The following is a 20,648-nucleotide window of genomic DNA, read 5'->3' as shown; positions in this document are numbered from 1 at the left end:
TGGGGCACAGTAATCAGCTTCTTGCTGAGGTCTCCTCTTTGCTCTGGGCTTGCAGAGCAGCTCAGGAGCGGATTCAGACGCCCTTTGTCAAGCTCCTGTGCTTCATCCAGTCTGATTTCAATGCCGCTGCCGTCATTTCTCTCAAGGTTTCACAGATCCCTTATTGTTTACAGGGAAAGGCTTCATTAGAGCCTCTTGTCCTGCTCCTGCCATGGCAGGGGTGCCTCCGGCTGTGTGCGTAAGCACGGTGCTGGAGTTTCCATACTACTGAGCTCTGTTTTAGTGCCTGTTTCCCTGCCCTAAATTAGTTTCTCTGACTCATCCTCTGGAGGAATTTCTGTCTCTCCATTGAGTGTAGAAAGAGCCCAGAAAACCGATGTTTCCTACCCAGGATCTAGGTCAGATACATTAAGCAAGGTGGCGCAAAGACTACCCCAAGGGACCCACCAGATGAATATGGGTCTCAGTATGCCCTTTTCACTCCTCCTGCTTTTCTGCACCCAAGCGGACTTGACGAAGTACAACAGCTCCGGCAGCTCCTACGGATGCTCAGGAGCGATGCGGACACCTCCGCTTCCCAGCGGCACCGGAGGATGGCAGGTTGCCCCAGGGCACCTGCGTTTGCTCTTTGAAATCCAGAAGCTTTGCACAGCAGCAGAGCATGCTCAGGGCTTCCAGCTGAGCCTGCAGCCAAGGAAATCCTATCTGTTTGTAAAGGCAGCTGAGCTGCAGCAGCTTATGTGAAGTATGAAGCCAAGACGTCCAGAGTGGAGGGATTTATAGGGCAACATGACTTTTATAGGCATTGCGTTAACTTTAAACATTTGCCTTTCTCAGCACGGGTTCTCCTCCTGTGCATAAAGCTTCCCCTAGGTATGATGTATTTGCTGGGGAGGAGACACGGACTCCACTTACAGTAAATGTCCCTGTTTCTGTGCTTTCTTGAGAGGCAGCTTTTAAAGCATTGCGGTCACACTGTGGCCATTTGCAAATATCCAACCACAGCCCACTGGGATTTGCTCTGCTTCTCTCTTTCCCCATTCTGACCTAGAGGTGACAGAGAAGCAAAGGGGTTTTTATATTGTATATAAAATATATTTTATTATATAGTTACTGATCCCAGTCCTTCCCTGCTTTTCTCAGCAGAGAGGATGCAGGCACTGAGCATTTGTGCTCTGAATCTCCTGGGGAGTACGCAGAGGTCTGGCATCGCTTTACCCACAGGAGGTGTTGAATTCATTAAGCCCCTAATCAATCCTGTTTCACTGTTTCCATGTGCCCCTGTCCTCCCACAGCCCACATTTCCCACCTGTTATTTTGTAGCCCTAACAGCTATATTTAATCTAAACCTCAGCTTGCAGACATCCCTACAGCACCTGCCACACCGGAGCATCAATCACCTCTGTTAGGACCCCCAGGGAACTCCTATGAGTTTTAATACATTAGACTGAAGTAAACCATACTTAAAGTAAACACCTCAAACCAGGTATAATCCTGGTTTAAACTAATATTGTTCTCATGCAAATTAATATTGGTAAAGATAAATACGTTTCCTCACCAGCTCATGCTGGTTCTCAGCTTCAGCTGCATCTGGGGATGGTGGATTTGAATATATTGTACTTGCCTCACCGCTACCCTGCTATAGGGTGTATCCTGTCTATTTAACAGGACCATTAAATTAAATGAAGTTTCTAGGAGCTGTTGTAACACGAGGTAGAGGTCAGCTCATTCAAAAATCAACGCCGACATTTCAATAAATAGGAGCAAAGCGTAGAGATGTCATGCTGCTCTGATCAGCGGTTTCTCATTTCCCTGCGTTCCCATCAGTGAGAGGGAAGGACACAATACACTCTGTTTCTGGGTCTTGCTGGTTTTATCCCTTCCTTGGTATTTAATTAATTTGCTGTGTGTATGTGGGGGGGAACGGTGACCTAATCCTACTGAAATACAAGCCAAGTAAAACAAGTTTAGATGGAGACGCGGTCACACAGCAACTTTCAGTCGGAGAACAATACACTTGAGGTAAGGTATATTGGCAAAGTAGTTTTAGGGATATCAGACCTAATTAGTTCTATTGTGATAATAAAAATACTAGATGGGAAAAAGCTGAGCTGGAAATTAAAGCGGATAGCAAGTTTTGGAAAGTTTGTTAGCTGTGGAAATGGAAACTTTCTGTTATAGAAAAAAAAAAGCCTCTTACAGAGACTTTTGAAGCCCAGCTGAAACTGCAACCCTACCTCTGAGACAGAAAAAAAAAAAAGAAAAGAAAAAGTAAAAGCAGTAACTCACTCATTTTCAGAATTCAGGCAGAGCAAAATGCAGAAATCTATGAAGCAACCTGTCTTGTAAGGTAGACTTAAAACTATGTTTGTTCTCAGCACCTAAATTGTTTCTAGTAACAGAGAAAAGATTTTTTTTTCCTTACTCAAAGCATTTTCCTTTAAGTATAGTTGAGCTCCATAGTGCACTAACATTCAATGTCATTTACCTGTAAGTAAGCAGCTTAATCCATACCTGCCCCGTGTGCTCCCCAGGAACAGGACAGAGGTGTATCAGGAATATCTCCCACCCATGCATGGCACCTAGAAGGAAGCAGAGCAGACGCGGCATTGCCTTGGGTTGTATTTGCAATTTGCAGATAGCTGCGTGGCAAGGTCTGCGAGCTGTCTGCCCTTGCAATGAGCTCTGTACATCCCCCGTAATAGGGGTGGAGAGCCAGGAGTAATGTCTGGCTGCTGTCTCTGCTCTTGTACACTATGGAGGCGTGTGCCATCCCACGGGTCATTATTTCACTGGCCACCCTGAGCATTTTTGGTGGAGGGAGTCAGAGGGGGTGACACAGGTCTCAGCAAAGAGGCTGGCAAGGTGGCACCACCTGTCCCCGGGGGCTAAACCCCTGGGACGGCTGAAAGACCCTCTGCTTCCCCCCAACCCTGACCTATCTCAGCAGGTGTGCTTTGCCGAGCCTGAAGCCGGGAGCAGCGCTGAGAAGCTCCTGGAAATGTGGAAAGCACAAGGTATGGGGCTGGCGGGGCTGAGCAGCGAGCCCAGTGCTTGGCGGCTGCAGCCGGGAGAGGAGGAGGATGGCTGCTCCTGCTAAACCACTTAGACGTGAGACTTCACTGCTGCTTCCCTCCCAGATCCACCACCACATTCCTGTGGCATCTTGGGCGAATCGCTCGGAGGAATGTTTTCAAAGGAAACAAGGCCCTCCACCTTGGAGCAATGGGGAAAAGCAGCTCTTGGTGTGCCTCCCTCACTGCCTGCGTGGTCAGCAAGGAGAGGAAAGAGACTTGGAGATGCCCCAGAGTGAGGTCCTGCCCTCTTGATTTGTTTTTCTCTTCCTGGAGACCTTCTGTCTCCCACTGCCTGGCAGGCAATTTAGGGATTTACTGTCAGGACTGGCTTATCTGCTCACTTGGCACAAGTGAGGTGCCTGTGGTAGGCAGCCTGGCTCATACTCGACACCTTTTTTTTCTCTTTCCTGTCTTCTTGATTAGTGTGGTTTCTCTTCTCGTTAAATCATTGCCATTTTTCCTTTGCAAGTATAGGGAGTAAGGTGTTGATCCCTTCCTGGGTACTGGCAGTGACCAAACCAAGTACCATGGAGACACATTTCCATCTCCATCCCCAATCTTGGCAGAGGGGACTGGGTGAGACTGTCCCTGGTATCTTTGCATCCTCCCCCTCAGCAGCGTCTCAGGCTTCAGGGCTCAAAGTGAGGAAAGCAATGCCCCAAGACATGCTCCATATGTGGTTTTGGGGCACGGGACCTGTCTCCAGGTATCTCCAGGTTTGCGAGTCTTTTCACCAGCCCCAAAGTGCCTCCTAATCCCCATGTGTCCTCTAAAACTACCCCCAGCCAGGAGATGCAAAGGCTGTGAATTTGAAGGCAAAGGGTAGGGTTTTGAAACAGATGCCTGCAACACCCACTGCAGATGAGAGCCACCAGCAATTCAGACACCTTGCCAGGGAGGAAGGTCTGGTTTTTCAAAGTACTTAATCACAGGGAAGAATCTTTTTTAAAAAATCTGTTGTTCAGCTTAAGATCATTATTTAAAAAAAGATCAGAAGAATAGGTTACGAGTGTTTTTCCTTGTGAAAAACACTCTTCCTTGTAAGTAGACCATCCTCTGTGCTGAGTCAGTGTCTTCATGGAGCTGCTGGCACTCGGGCCTTGCGTCACAGCTTGTAAACACTGTTCACATTTTCCAGGTACATGGGCCCTTCTCAGCTCAGAGGGATGTCAGGGCCAAGTATCACTCAAGAGACCTGCCAAGATGCTGGCCAAGACCTGGGCCTGGCAGGCCCTGGAATGATTCTTTGGGTGGTTTTCCACCAAGCAGTGGTGGAGATTGGAACAAACAGGGCTGTTTTTAAAGACTCCCAATTGCCTGTGGACACAGATTTGAGTCTGTTTCCAGGGCAAGGTTCTCCAAACTCCAAGGAAACTGCCCGTGCGCTGCCCTTGCAGCCTGTCCTGGGTAGGCAGTGATGCCAGCTGCCATTTCGGGGACTCAGGATGGGATCCATCTTAGTCTGAGCTAGTTATCTAGGCAATGGAGAGGGGTCTGTAAAAGTGGCCCACCTGAGGAAGGTATCTAAGGTAGGCAAGAAGGCCAAGGTCTCCCCTTGGACATGCCCATTCCTCTCTAATGATGGTTGGGAAAGGCAAGACAACTTGCCTTTACTGTCTGCCTCTTAGGTGTTTAAAGTGAAAATCTGCTTTTAATGAGCAGTAAAATGGGAAGAAAGAAACCTTTGCAGTGCTGAGAGACCTTGGGGTGGCAGAGGCTCCCTGCAGGCAGTGCTTCGTACCCCAATGAAGTTCCCATCTCTAATATTTCAAATGAATAGGAGACCGGTGCCACAAGCCTTACACCTCCTACGGCAAATGGTGACCCAGCATTCAGTAAGAGTGAATGTCTTATGTATCTTGGTGATTCAAATGAAGTCCTAGGGTGAAATCCCAGCTTGTCCTCGTTAATGCTAGTGATGCTAGATCTGCCCTTGGGACCCTGATTTGGTTCCTCTGAAAGGTGCGGTCTTGCAGCGAGCAGAGGTGGTTTAACCCAGCACTGCCATGCCCCCACTACTTCACCAAACACGATGGTTTAACAGTGCTGACAGGGGCTTTTCCACACTTCAGCAGAAATGTTAGTCTTGGCTAAAAAGTCCCAGTAACTGGAGGTTAAGTCACTCCATCCCAAACCCAATACCCTCCTCTGCCAGACCCCTCCTGCTATCCTTTGCTGCACCGACCGTCTTTCTATCCAACACGCTCACTCCCACGCAGCCTGCCCAAAGGGGCTGAACAAAAGGAGAAAGTGATGCTCAGAGTCTGAAATCTGGCCACGGCAAGGCAGAGCTCAAAAGGGACCTTCCTGGCCAGGAGAGGTGAAGTTCATCTGTGTGAGCTGTATCGTATCCATATTATCTTCCGCAGGGCACAGAGCCCTTCCTCTTGCTAAGAGCACAGAAAGGATTGGGGAAATAAAACCTGGTAGAGTTAAAAAAAAAAACAAAACCAAAAAAAAAAAAAAGAGCTATGTTTGGCTCTTGAGCCCCACAAGAGAGAGTGCATGAATTATTGCTGTGCTGAGACAAATAGAGCTGGAGGTACACACTTCATGCTGCATAAGGCTTTGGTTTAAGATGTTTTATATAGAGCAGCAAGTCAATGTGCAGAAAAACTAGACAGTTTTTACCTTTTCGGCAGAGCAGATTTATAGCAGGGAAGGGTGAGAGAGCAGTGCGGGGACGTGGTGAGCTCGCTGGGACGCAGTGCGGAGGAGGCTCTGCAGCAGAGCAGGAGCTGTGCTCCCCGACCAGCAGTGCTCGGGCTGCATTTCCAGAGGGAGATTCTCTCATATCTTCCACTGGACACTCCAAATAGGTTGTGCTGGGGTGATGCTGGGCCTGGGATGCTGAGGGAGTATCCCAGCTAGACACTGCTCCCATTAACAGTGTGGGTCAGGAGGAAGATTTGAGGACAAGAAACCAAAGTAACTCATGCCCAGGTCTTCTAAAAAACATCATGTACATGCAGAGGAGATCAGGTCTTATGGTCACACATTTAAAGACGTTCCTACAATCATCTTGCCTGACGACACCTTATATCAAAGTGTAAAATATTCTGTCAGCTGTGAACGATATTTTTAGGAGACCTGAAATGAAAGACTTCTAGGTAGTGGAGCTCCAGTGCTTTTTAGCAGTGCTGCCGATAGGTCACATGCACAAGGAGAGCTAGCTAGAATTCAACTTCTCTCCCTCTGGTAGATGAAGGGCAAGACTGGAGTGCCACTGCTGGGTTTTGAGTGACTTGAGGTCTGTAACCCTAACTTTAGCCATTTATGGACAATTTATGGTGGATGAACACTACCATCATGCCTTTATCCATTGGGCATTTCCTAGCCACTGTCCCATTCAAATGAAGCTTGTAGAAGGCAGATGTGTGTGTCTGTCAATCAGACAAATGTATATATGCATCACTTCAGGGTGTTTGGTAAACAGCTCACACGCCTGTAATGTGACTCTCAGAAAATCAGTTTGATTTGTTACAGTCCTGATTTGTTTGGCAGATGGACAGCTTTTGTAAATCATCTAGATGCAGTGAAACTTAAAACTAGGTATATTTGTGACAGGATGTTTCAGACAAATACTTAAATATATTTAATTTGTGGTTTCACAGCTGTAGGCTGTCTGGGCTAAATCCTAAGGACCTGTATGGTTCTTGATGTGCTACCTTTCATGTTACATCTCCTGGTACTGCTCTGGACTCGAGTTCAACCACTACTGAGGATGCCTTGCTAACAAAACTGTGGAACAAGCAGACATGCAAACAGAGATCTCCAGAACAAACAACTCTTCTGAACTGTGGGTCACTAGACAAAGTAACTTGTGAAGGAAACCTAGAAGAATAAGTTTTTCTGACGAGCCATTTCCTGGTCCTGCTCTCCATTTCCCAGGTCTGTGGGCATGTATGCCATGCTAAGTGTGGCATTCCAGAGCTGTTGCATAATTGTTTTGTCTTCCTATTCGTTGTGGGAATAGGAGTTGTCAGCTATCCACTCTTTCCCACCCTTTCCTTCAGTGGCACCAAGTGGAACTGGCTCCTCAGTGACTTACCTTGCTAGACAGAGATTTCATTGTCCCTTAAACATTGCATAAAAAAACCCCCTAACAAACAACAACAACAAAAAACCAAACAAAAAACCCGAGACAACCCACCTTCTCTAGTGTATCTGACATGGCAAGCTGTGAGGGAAAATGGGAGCACAGGGCACTCCCAGAAACAAATTCCAGTTCTCTGTAGCTTTTAGCAATGCCTTTGGACTAAAGTCTGATCTTGATGGTCACTAGTGCAAACTGTGCACATTTATGGGTGCATGAAACCAGACAAAATGGGGTGTGAAATTCCTGTCTGTAGATATGCTCCATAGGAATGACTGCACAATGCAGGGATATCTCATCTGGCTGTAAACATGAAGTACTCAAGTAGCAACACGGACCAAAGGCTGGTTAACTTCTCACCCATTTGTTTAGCAGCTGGGTTAGTTATACAGGCTGTGCTGAGCTCCTAACTGTTGCGGTTACTCAGTTCTCAGCACCAGTTTAAAAGTAATTTGTTTGCACTCATGTGAACCGCAGCCCTAGCAGTAACAGCAAGGGTAGGACAGCACTCACATTTAAACATCATCCTGCTCTAGTTGAAGGTGCCCCTGGTCATTGCAGGGAGCTGGACTAGATGACCTTTAAAGATCCCTTCCAACCCAAACCATTCTGTGATACTCACTGCAGAGCTCTGTGAAAAACGCTGTTTGTAACCAGCTGGTGAGAATGTGAGGACTCCACCTTGTTATTCTTCCCCTTGCAGAAGGAGCAAAGAGTTTTTCAGCTGGTAGTCCTGCAATTGCAGGCAGGCATCCAATTATCAAGCTGGGCTCTCCCTATCGCCTGCCCTGTTGGTGAGCAGAGCTGTGCGTGTCTGACAGTACCTCAGTTTTTTATAACTGTGTTGTTCCAGTGATGTCTCTGGAAATCTCCAGATAATTTAACCACTAAACCATAGGTTTCAGACTGGAGAGTGAGGAACTGGAAGAGGAACAGCATAAGCAAATGAGGTGGCTGGCTTTTTGATGGTGTTTGAGAAGTTTCTGAGTGGCTCTGTAGAGCTTAACTACCTCTGCTGACAGAGGACCAACCTCAGAAGGTTTGGGAGTGCCTCTGGGATGAGGCTGATGCCATGCCTGATGTCTGCCATCAGACATTACCATTTCCCCACCAGTCAGCTCAGACAGATGAGACACGATTGGGTTCACACAGCCTCACACTTCAGCTACGTGAATTGTTTGTTCTTCTGCACTGGACTCTGTCATATGCCATGCCTATCACTGCATCAATGGAAAACGCAAGAAATCTCTATGAAGTAGAGTTTCCACCTCCTGTCTTCCCAACAAATGTCTTTTCCTAACTCAGTGCTCTCCTTTGCAGGGATTTAAATTCAAGAAGTGTTCTGCTTGCAGTTTTGCAAGGGTTTGGCAAACACAAAAGCCAAGAGGTGCTGGCTGTTTTCAAATACCACTTGGAATGAGCCGCGATCAAAACCAAATTCCCTCCTCTTCAGTGCAATTTCTGGCCCTCTTATCTGCGAGCTCCAAGTTTCCCCACCATGCATTTATACAAGAGCCCTAATGAGAGGACTGTCAGAGCAAGCATTTACCTTTTAGCAAAGCCCCGCAATGCTTTTGCACAAGAAACAAGATCTTGTGGTGACTGGAAGCAGTTGTTGTGTTTGTGCGGACTGGCCATGGTTTTCAGCTGCTGGGGGTTTCCAAAGCAAATGAAATATTAATCATCAAAGCGGGCTCCTCCCCCTACTTTCAGTTGTTGAAAATACTACAAAGTAGGATGGAAAGAAACATGTAGTCCTTCATCATCACAGTGAGGATTTACTTGTTTATTTAGATTCCATGTCTGTTCCAAATGTTCTGCCAGAGAATGCCCATCCAGGCTCCAGGAGCACTTGACACACATGAGAAAAAGAAAACTAGATGTATATAGGAGATAAATCCAGCAGAATACACTGCCTTTCCTCACAGCGCACCAGTGCAGCAATCAGCTAAAAGTCCTACTTGCACAATAAAATATCTCAGGATGCTTTTTGCAGGAAAAAAAGAAGGAGAGACATCACCCTGGGAAGAAATAGATTTCTGTGGTGGCTCCGCTAGATCAGAAACTTTATGGCGAGGCTGTACTTAAGCCCCAGCACCTCCTCTTTTTCTGCTTGTAAAATGTTACCCAGGTAGAAAACATGGACGTTGGTGCCTTTGTAGTCAGTGAAACAAGAGACTTGTGTTCAGAGGGTGATTCCTCCCACTGCCGTGGAAGGTGGAGATCACCCTCTTGAAGGGTGTCTCTCCCTGCAGACATTACAGGTGAAACTGAAAGACAGGAGCCCGACCTGAGTCTCACTTTTAGCTGCTTAAGAGGAGGTTACCATCCCAAGTAACATTGTGTGTCAGGAGCGCAACTCCTCTGCATTGACACTAGTCAAGAGCCTTTGTAGCTGGTGTTTCTCATCCCATCCCTACTGCTGCACCTACAGACAGGAAGCAAGTCAGAAGTAGGAGACAGTAAACATGGCAATCACATATAGCTGAGATAGACCTCTGGGTCATCCTGGGATGAGGTAGTAGAGGAGGAACAATTGTCCCACAGTCGTTTTTCATTTGGACCATCATCCAGCCCAGCAAATCTGAAAATACCCTGTGAGCTGCTTTTTCAGTGATGCCTTGGGTGCAGCACCTTTGAAGCTGGCTCCATACTTTTTTTTTTTTTTGTCTATCTAATAGCCACAGCATAAGTGGACATCAAGAGCTTGATGTCCCTACTGGGGGGGCAATATTGCAATAAGTTGGTAGTGGGAGGGGCAGTTTACAGCCGATGACCCCCCCAAAAAAATTGCTTCTGTTAAAGTTAAGGGATCTTGAATGCTCCTAGAGACTGCTGAGATTTTACCCTTTAGGGTTTCATCTGAAAGAAGCCCATATAATGAGATATTTAAGACAACTCAGTTCTTGAAAAGACAAAACCAACTAGTTCTGTGTTTTGCAGGTGCTGTCCTTATTTCACATGTTGATATAAAGAGCAAAGGGCAGACTCACGTCAAGGTCTGGGGTTTCTGAAGGGCTGCTAAGCTGAATCAAATCTAGAGTTTTCCAAAAGTGGCATGCCTTGGCCTGAACTCCAGTTTCGTACCAGAAATAGGGCAGCCTTCCTCCATAAATTTGATGTAGCCTCAGTGGGCTGGACAGGTCAGTCAAAACAGTTTGTAAAAGTAATTGTGAATCACTACTATCATTAAGATCTAGAATTTTGAGTCTTATCTGAATACAGAAGTGAAAGAGAGGATTTTACTAAAAAAGGTATAAAAGAAGAACAGAACTTCCAAAAAAAGCATTCTACTTTTGAAGAGCTGTGAGGTGTTTCAAGGAACACCTGAATTAACTCTTGCTTTAATACATTTTTGTGTAAAGCTCACCTGTTGCTATTTCATTTCCGCTGTCTCCTCAGCTCATGTGCTCCTCAGTCCAGAAAGCCCTGTTTGAGGAGGAGGACAGAGTGAAGAAGCTGCAGCAGAAAGTGGCGACGCTGGAGAAGCGCAACAAGCAGCTGCGAGATCGGGTGAAGAAAGTCAAGAGGTCTCTCCGGCAAGCCAGGAAAAACACCAGGCACATGGAGCAGATGAACCGAAAGCTCAGCGAGAAACTTTCCTCTGCAGGTGGTCAAATCCCCTATATTAACTCTTTGAAGCAGGAGAACTCCCATGCTACCTACCTTAAAGTATAATGCAAGGGTAACTGCTCAGGCCAATGATGGTGAATTTTGCCTGCATTAGATCAGGATCTGGCCCTCACACCTTGTCTACACTGTGCTGCAAATCTTGCATGGAAAATGAATCTGAACTTGCTTTAGACACAGTGCTAGATGACACAGGAATGCAAACCGTGTTTGGCTGGGTGTTGGAGGCACAGCCCAAAGCCATGTCCTCAGTGGACAGAGGGCTAGACTCTAATCTGTGCTTCTCCACCTGCACTCCCCTCCACCTCCGTCACCAGTTTTAGGTTGCTTTTGATTAAAGTGCCCATTCAGCCCTTACAGACACTTGACACAGGAGATCTTCTTGGAAAGATCTGGTGCCAACTTATGTCCTCCACATGGGCTGGGCAAGCAAGGCCAAGAGTATGTATGGAGATGGATGCTGTAGGAAATGCAGGCATGAATGCTCTTTGCTCCATCATCACTCCTAAGCTCTCAACCTCCCTTAAGCTTGACTAAATTCTACATCCAGTGTCTGAGCAAAGGCTACGTCCAGGACACTGTCAGCTTGGGCCCTCTTCAAAATGAAGTATAGATGTGCCCAAATTGTCTTGAAACTGTTTCTAAATATCCCTAAGTATTCTAAATAAAATATCTAATATTTTTTATTTTACCAGGAAGTGCCTTAAGGGTCTCAGTAACTCTCTCAAGAGCCTTTATCATTGCCCAGTCAACAGGGTTGGAAACCACGTCATGTCAGGACTGAGTCTAGGACCTCATCCAGCTCCTGCAGTCAGGAGTGGACTTAGCCTGAGTATTAGTGGGTGCTGGATCAGACTGAGCAGACAATTTCAGATCCTGTTTTCAAGCAGGTTTAATGTACAGTGTGGACAAGGCTTCAAGTTTTGTAATCACTGATTGAGGTATAATGGAGGTTGCTGGGCAGCCTCACTTAGTTACATTTAGATATTGTAGAGACCACATCAATATCAACAGGGCATTAAAAATTAAGGTAGTTTATATATGTATATATTTTAAAATCCTATAGAAAATATTTTTATTACACATTTGATATAGTCTAATTTCTTAAAAAATGAAGTAAATCCCATTTCTTGGTTATGTCATTAAAAAAAAAAAAAATTCCATCATGTCCTTTATTAGACATTTACAAAGTGACTTCTGCTCAAGCAGCATAGATTAAGGCATCAGTATCCATGGCTGGTAACGTTTTCAGCGGTGTTAATGTACCAGAGCATTTCTTGGGTCTTGGTACTCAACCAGCCTTCCTTCATAACAGGGCACCATAAGAAGAGAAAGGTATAAGAAGAGGTTTTGTGTTTTTCTTCCCTTCTGAGAATAGTTTTTCTGACTCCAAGCATGAGGCCCAAGTGCAGATATGCTTCATGCTTTTCAACAGGGGCAGCCGGCCCTTGCCCAGCCCTGGGCAACACTGACAATCTGCCAGGGCTAAACCTGGTTCGTACAAGGTGGACTGATCCAAATGATCTTTAACATAGAGGTGAGGCCTTAGAAATAACAACGTATAAACCACCTTACTCTCCACACTCTACCAGATCACTGCATGGTGTCCATGCTATGTCTCAGCACTCAAAATTAGAGTATATCCAGGCTACAGCCCTGCTGGACCACGCTTTAACTATCCCTGCACTAGGAAAAGCCCGTATCTGCTTTCAGCCATGAGCTTCAGTCCAAGCTGAACTCAGAAATTAAGCCTCGTGTTGGCTTCTAGGATGCTGCTGAGTTTAATTGCCTTCCAGTTTTGTTCCTTTTGGAAAAAGAGCTTTTTTTTTTTTTTCCCCCTCTTGAAATAATATTGGCATTTCTTAAGATTCTGACTCCTCCACAAGCTCCACTGATTTCAAAGGCTTTGCCTACCGAATCAGCACCATTTGAGTTGTTTTGTGCTGCAGTCAGCAATGCTGTTTCCTGAAAATTACTACAGACCTAAGGCTTCCCTAGAAGCTATCAAGAGATTTTAACTCCAAAATTTAAATCCATAGGAAAGTAACTAATTCTTTTTTGTTTGTTTCTGGTTTCTAAACTGCTGTTTAAGTAAGTGAACTGTTTTTCCTGGTATAGGTATTAAAAGCTTGTGTTCTAATTTTTTTTGTTAATAAAAATATTCCCTCTAGTATCCATTCATGTTTTATAAATGTTTGTATAAAGCTGAGAAAGTATAGTTAATATAGTTACACCTTTGATATTCTTAGAAATTTTCCAAACACAATGTTGAAAGTCTTTTTCTTTTGGCTGATATTTTTGTCTTTTGATGAAAAGATTGGAATTTTCTTCCTATTTCCCCCTTTCTCTAGCTTAAAAAACCCCCAACAGTAAACCATTTTGTTCTCCTTGTCAGTTTTGTGAGAATTTTGTTACTTTGCAAAGAAAACAGAAACAAAACCCCCAAATGCAAAATCCAAATGCAACCCAAAATGTCCCCTCTGGGTACAATAGCAAAAAAAGGTTGGTTCCTTGTGAGATTTTTTCCTTTCATTCTTTCTTGGTTTTGGATCGTTTCCAGAGATAAGGACTAGCAAGTCAGATCAGATCACAAGTTCACCCTCTCAACAAGTTACAGGGGATGCCAAGCCCAAATAAAAATGCTATTAAAGTGTCACCATTGATTGCCTGTCCTGGCTGGTGACGGTATCCAGAGAGCAACCAGGGAGACTGTATGAGCAGGAAATACAAGTGTGAAGAGGAATTTGGGTTATGTCCATTCTGGTTGGTGTACATCACACAGGGCCTGACACAGACACTAATTCTTAGACCCACTCTGTAGCTGTTTCAGGGACCAGCTATCCTAGAAACCCACAAAAAGGGCATTGATTTTCCAAATTAATGTGAAAGGCATGATTATGTTCCTCTTGAAGAACTACATGGGAGAGACGGGGGCAGAAGTGCAGAGAAGGTTGGCATAGCTAGATGGCAAGGGATGGTATAGAAACTGACAAAAATGTCCTGGGGGAAAAAAAAAGAAAAAAAAGAACATAAAAAAAGAAATAAAAAAAAGCAAGCAGAAATGTTCAAATGAGGAAAGCAATTGGTTAGAAACAACACCAAATGTGGCAGCCCCCCATGAGAAGTTCAAAGATGCTTTACAAATTAATAACATTTGCTTTTGCAAACACATCAGGAGCTCAAAGGCTGCCAGAATGTCTGCAGGGCCAGTGCTAGGGGTTCCCAGAGCGGATGAAGCCAGAACTGGAGGCAAGGAGGGGCTTTTCAGCATCTGTTTCGCCGTGGAGGGATTTAGGGATACTCCCATGGCCAAATCAGTTTTTCTTGACGGATTCAGAAGATGACAAGAAGTGAAGGAGCAAAATTAATAGTAGCAAATCGCAAGGACAGAGAGCAAATGGGTATGGACAGTAACATAGAGTAGACTTGGCTGAGTGATGCTGAATGAGTGGCTGACAACAAGAATAAATGAAATGCAATGTAGGTAATGTAAAAAGATATTAATGGGGGAAAAGAAAAACAGTCCTATCTTTTCACATGAAATGAGATGCTCTGAGCTGGTATCAGCCAGCTAATATTATATACAGTCAGTGGTCAATAAGTCAATCAATTGGATCAATCTAGTATCATGAAGATAGAGAGGTAACACCATATCTTTCTATGAAAACCTTGGTTCAACACAGCTGCAATAAAAAAAAAGTAGGTGAAGTGGTAGAAGTTATTAGGAGAGGGCTATAGATCATCATTACACTGCTAAGTAAGAGGCATGCCCACTCCTGGAATGCACTGTGCACTTAATCCCCATCTCAAAAAAAGCATCTAATAGGAAATGTATGGTGAGAGACAACAAGGAAGATCCACAATCTAGAGTAGCTTCATATGATGAGCAACTATATTTTCTAGGGCTTTGGGATGGAGAAGAGAAGAGAGAGGAGAATGACAGAGGGAAAGAGAAGGGAAATCTTGGGATATTCCTCTTTTCACCACCACCACCACACACCTCTGTTGTGCCATTTCAGTCACTGGTTGAACTTTTGCAAAGTTCGTGTGTCTCAGCAGAGCTAAAGTGGATAATTTGGATGCTGATGTGTACTCAGAAAGCACCTTCTGTCCTTAGACTATACAATATCAACAATTCTGGGTTGTGGGGATTTTGTTGGGTTTTTTTTTGGGGGGGGGCGGGTTTGAAAGTGGATGTTTATAGAGCAACGTGCATCAAATAGAGCAAAGTGCATCAAATAAGCAGTATTATTTTCTCTTAAATCCCAAGCATTGTAGGATAGCATCTCCCATAGCTCAGGGAGAACCATAGAGTAAAGGAGCAGACAATGTTAGAAGCTTTCTTTGCTTCTTAACATCAGAACCATTGAGAAGAGAATGACTTCCATATGTTTGAACAATAATGTAGGGAAATAGCCATGTTATTCTGTTTGGGTTTTAGCAGAAGGGGTTTTTGGAACAGAAGAGCACATCAGTGTTTCAGAGCTGTATCAGTAAAGCCCATTTCAAATACACAAAACTTCTCGCCAAGCTAGGTAATCTCTCATTAATGAGGCAAAGGAGCCCAAATTCATTTCTAAAAGTAGGAGAGAAAACATAAAGGGAAAACTGTGGACAGCAGATAAAACTGACAAGGTGTGTCATTCTTTCTTATAATAAATCCAAGTAATTGCAAGGAAATTTCATTTTCCTCCCCATTTAACCCCAATTATTTTCATTTAATCACAGAAACATTGCTATTTCCCTCCAAACCAGACTGCTTTGCGTGTGAAACATCATTTCCAACATGCACTTGGGTTTAGGCATGTTCCTAATCCTCTAAAACAAACACGGTGAGCGGGACAGCATGTCCCAGCGTACGTGGCGCTGCGCTGGGAGGGCTCATTGGCTCCAGTCACATCTGCTGTGTGGGAAACAGATCAAGTCATCCCAACATACATTTCCCAGGTGGCATCTGAGCTATTGCCTGGGGAGGCAGGCACAACACAGATGTAGTGGGGCAGGAGCGATGCTGTCTTTCCAAGTGTGGTGGGTTGAGCCTGGCTGGGGGCCAGGTGCCCACCAGAGCCGCTCTCTCACTCCCCTCATTCACTAAACAGGGGAGAAAAGGCATAACGAAATGCTTGCAGGTCGAGATAAGGACAGGGAGAGATCACTCACTAATTATCGGCACGAGCAAAACAGACCAAACTTAGAGAGGGAATTCATCTAATTTATTACTAGGCAAAACAGAGTAGAGGAATGAGAAAATAAAATCAACTCTTAAAACACTTCCCCCCACCCCTCCCATCTTCCCGGGCTCAACTTCACTCCCGGCTTCAACCTTCCCCCCTTCAGCGGCACAGGGGGACAGGGAATGGGGGTTACGGTCAGTTCATCTCACGGTATTTCTGCCGCTTCTTCATCCTCAGGGGGAGGACTCCTCTCATCGTTCCCCTGCTCCAGCATGGAGTCCCTCTCACGGGGTGCAGACCTTCAGGAGCAAACTGCTCCAGCGTGGGGTCCCCCACGGGGTCACAAGTCCTGCCAGCAAACCTGCCCTGGCGTGGGCTCCCCTCTTCACGGGTCCACCGGTCCGGCCAGGAACTTGCTCCAACATGGGCTTCCCACGGGCCACAGCCTCCTTCAGGTGCCTCCACCTGCTCCGGCGTGGGGTCCTCCACGGGCTGCAGGTGGAATCGCTACACCCCCTCATCCTTCCTCCATGGGCTGCAGGGGGACAGCCTGCTTCACCATGGCCTTCACCACGGGCTGCAGGGGGATCTCTGCTCCGGCGCCTGGAGCTCCTCCTCCCCCTCCATCTGCACTGACCTTGGTGTCTGCAGAGTTTCTTACATCTTCTCACTCCTCTCTCCGGCTGCAAAAGCTCTCTCTCTAAGTGTTTTTCTTCTTCTTAAACATGTTATCACAGAGGCGCTGATTGGCTTGGCCTTGGCCAGCGGCGGGCCTGTCTTAGAGCCGGCTGGCATTGGCTCTGTCAGACACAGGGGGAGCTTCTAGCAGCTTCTCACAGAAGCCACCCCTGTAGCCCCCCCGCTACCAAAACCCTGCCACGCAAACCCAACACACCAAGGAATCATCTTTTGGTGGGTCAAGATTTGGTGACTTGGTTGGTTTTCCATTAGATGGGATTGGTGGCATCATGCCACTCCTGAGGTGCCTGGTGGTTTCTTCTCATGAGAGCATCTTGGCAATTGCTTGCTGCTTTGGTTAATGTCAATTGTGTGCAATGACATCTCCCCCTCTGGTTGTCTACTTCATGAATAGCTTTTCTTTTTTTCCTTTTTTTCTTTTTTCTTTTTTTCTTTTTTTTCTTTTTTCTTTTTTCTTTTTTTTCTTTTTTTTCTTTTTTTTTTCTTTTTACTGAAGTTTTCCACAAACAAGGACCCATTTCTCAGAACAAGGTAATGGTGGAGGTGGTGGTGAGTAATTGTTTTGCAACATTAAAATATAATCAGTGAAGTGACATTTTCTTTGGCAGACTCCCACTTTGGGTTCACGAAAAAACTTGGCAGAACTCCTTCCACTTCCTTATACCCCCCTGCCCAGAAAAATCAGCAGGAAGCCTTTGAAATACTTCATTTTTGCAATGCATACACACTCAGCAAAGCCTTCGCAGTGTTTCATGGCTAAAACCACAGTGAATTTCCTTAATGAAACTTCCTGAGCCTGTCTTGGGTCTTCATCCTGACCAGACAGTTGAGCTGCCAAAGATGGAAGCACAGACAGCCCATGTGAGAGCAGATAAAACCAGATTTTCATTGTATCTCCAGCCTCTGTGGTGCCCTGCAGCTGGGGCATATACTGAGGGAGGTCACAGTCTGTGCATGCAGGCAGGTTCCATGAGGATGGGAGTGCTTCAATAAGCTCAGGAAGAGATGAGGAGAAGCTACAGGAGAGGCATGGGAGCTGGAACACTCATAGTGCCAGAATTGCTCTTACAGAGGCTGCCAGGGATTGGATGGGACCCCTTGAAAAGGGAGAGCCATTTGCCATGCACTGTCCATCAGGGGTCTGCATATGGGAGCCCAAAGGCCCCCACTGGTGAGGACTTGGTTGTGTCAGTGACATTTCAGTGGGGCAAGAGGAGGAACTGGTTTGCTTAAAAACCAGACCTACAGAGGACTGGTGGGTGGTGAGTGCCCAGGGAAGGTGCAGGGAGGCATGGGATGCTGCAGGCCGCACAATGCAGGGACTGAGCAAATGCCAGGGCATTTAACCTGCTCCTTCCGTGCTCACTGAAACCTCGTGCTTCTTTGGACAAGTGTCCAAACACCAGGCATGGCTGCAATTTCAAAGCTTAACTTTAAATGGTGAGAAAAAATGGTAGTTTTACTGAGAGATGCTGTTGGCAGCACAAGTCTGTTGGATGTCGAGGAAAATCCTCTAACCACAAGCTGGGCAGAGCTTTGGGCTCAGCTGGTGCTGTGCCCACAAACCAGCCCACAAATAACTACCAGAAAACCACGTATTACCTCAGGCATGTGGGTATGTGCTTTCCAGCCCGCTGGACTCATCTGGACAGAAAGGAAGGCAGTTGGATCCATCAGGTTGGCCTGCAGCCATCCATATTGACATGCCCCTTGAATCCCCCAAACCTCTTGGTACCAAGGTCCAGAGTGGGTTTTGTCTTGCCACGGTTTGTGGGAAATAAAATGTGTAGGAGCTCCAATTCTGCTTGCAACTACCTAGATCTAAGACTAGATGGGGACTGAGTAGAACATTTCCTACAAACACGAATTTTTCTGAGTATCATACAAGTGATTGCTGACTGTACCCTCTGAAAGTCAGATTTATCAGTATCCTGTCCTCCTAATGCACAGTAGAGCAAGTCACCCAGAAACTGGTCACCTCAGTGAACACAATGAAGTCAAAAACACCCCATCACACACACTAAGGTAGCAAGCCCTGCAAGCAGGAGGAGAAAAGTGGCCAGGGCCAGTGTTGGGAGAAGGGGCATCTGCTTCAAATGAACTCCCTCCTCCTTTCCACCAAATAAGTTCTCTGAGGGTTTTGCAGCCAGAAGTTGCATTGCAGCAGCTTGCAGATTCACTCTCTTCTCAGCTGCTGCCATGTCCCCCTATGACGTCCTGCCACCACCCTTCCCCTGGATGGGATCTGCTCTGCTAATGTCAGCCCACCCTGTGCACTCCAGCTAGTGAAGGTAGGCACAACATCACCGTGTGCAGGCACCACCTCCCCTCACATTGCTCTTCAAAAGCTGGGCTGACTTCAAGAGGACCCTGTCAGTGTGTTGCTTGGTGTCCTCTCTTGCCAGGCCATGGGCTGCAGCATCACACAGGGACAGTGTCACCAATTAAAGAGCTTTAAAGAATCTCATTTCAGCTGTGAAGCCACAGAGGAGAGGGATTATTAGTGTGTCCTCTTCTTGGTCACTAGGGCAGACTGTTAATCAGAAATGCTATGAGGCATTTTGTACTTGAATGTGTTTGGCCTCTTTCCCACCAACTTTGTCCCTGACTGTGTCCCTGGTATCTCAGGAGATCTGGAGTTGGTTGATAGGGCTCACAAGAGGTCCGGTAGAGTCCTTCGTATCTGTGCACGTGTCCACTTTCACCAGGAGCTCCTTCATCCATGCACAGTGGGTTGACAGCTCGGTCTCTGCAAGGAGTGGGCAGGCACTGCGGTGAGATGTGTCAGTCTTCAGCACCCAGCTTTCCACTTCATCTACAGATTATGGACCCAATTCTCCTCTCACATTAGGCAGGAGCATCAATGACGTTCAAGCCACTGGTGATACTGCTGACAAGCTGATTTTTCCAAGGTTGTGGCACATTATAACTGCATGCTTGCTTTAGTGTGAAATAAGGATCAGCAATCAAAGCTGACTGTTTCTCAGCCCAGTCACTTCGAAAATGCCCAGCTCACCTGCGGTCCTTGGCAAAGACCTCTGTGGGAGAGACAGCTTCTATCATATGTGTGTTTTCTATCAGCAGATGGCCAGGAGATGCATAGCTTCACCTCTAGCTCCAGGTAAAGCACCAGGATGGAGGTGCATCCCAGAGTCCTGAGAGAACTGGCTGATGTAGTTGCCAGGCCACTCTCCATGATATTTGAAAAGTCACAGCAGTCAGGTGAAGTCCCTGGTGACTGGAAAAAGGGAAACATTGCACCCACTTTTAAAAAGGGTTGAAAGGAGGACCCTGGGAACTAACGACCTGTCAGCCTCACCACTGTGCCTGGGAAGATGATGGAACAGATCCTCCCAGAAGCTATGCTAAGGCATGGGGAGAACAGGGAAGTGATTCGAGACAGCCAGCATGGCTTCACCAAGGGCAAGTCTTGCCTGACCAACCTAGTGGCCTTCTGTGATGGAACGACTACATCAATGGACAGGGGAAGAGCTACAAATGTTGTCTATCCAGATTTCTGTGAGGCCTTTGACAGGGTTCCCCACAACATCCTTCTGTCTGCTTTGGAGAGATATGGATTTAATGGGTGGACTGTTTGGTGGATGAGGAATTGGTTGGATGGTTGCATTCAGAGGTCAACAGCTCAATGTCCAGATGGAGATCAGTGGTGAGAGGTATCCGTCAGGGGTCCATATTGGGACCAGTACTATTTAATATCTTCATCAATGACATAGTAGGATCGAGTGCACCCTCAGCAAGTTTACAGATGACACCAAGCTGAGTGGTGCAGTTGACATGCTTGAGGGACAAGATGCCATCCAGAGGGACCTGGACAAGCTTGAGACGTGGTCACATATGAACCTCATGAGGTTCAACAAGGCTGAGTGCAAGGTCCTGCACATGGGTTGGGGCAACCCCCGGTATCAATACAGGCTGGGGGATGAAGGGATTGAGAACAGCTGTGCCGAGGAC

The 20,648-nt window shown here is 46.2% G+C and overlaps 1 protein-coding gene across 1 annotated transcript in view; it reads left to right on the top strand.

Annotated features, from left to right (window-relative positions):
- CCDC3 (coiled-coil domain containing 3) overlaps positions 1-13,197 on the top strand; it is a 41,499-nt gene extending 28,302 nt beyond the window's left edge. The window contains exon 3 of the mRNA XM_054811877.1: positions 10,576-13,197. Within this exon, the coding sequence (XP_054667852.1) occupies positions 10,576-10,851 (276 nt within the window). The 3' untranslated portion in view covers positions 10,852-13,197. The remainder of the gene's footprint in view (positions 1-10,575) is intronic.
- The last annotated feature ends 7,451 nt before the right edge of the window (positions 13,198-20,648 follow it).

The sequence above is a fragment of the Grus americana genome, chromosome 1 (genome assembly GCF_028858705.1).
Source record: "Grus americana isolate bGruAme1 chromosome 1, bGruAme1.mat, whole genome shotgun sequence".
Classification (NCBI taxonomy): Eukaryota; Metazoa; Chordata; class Aves; order Gruiformes; family Gruidae; genus Grus; species Grus americana.
Note: the sequence above shows the minus strand (reverse complement) of the source record. Positions and strands in the feature narration are given on the sequence as shown.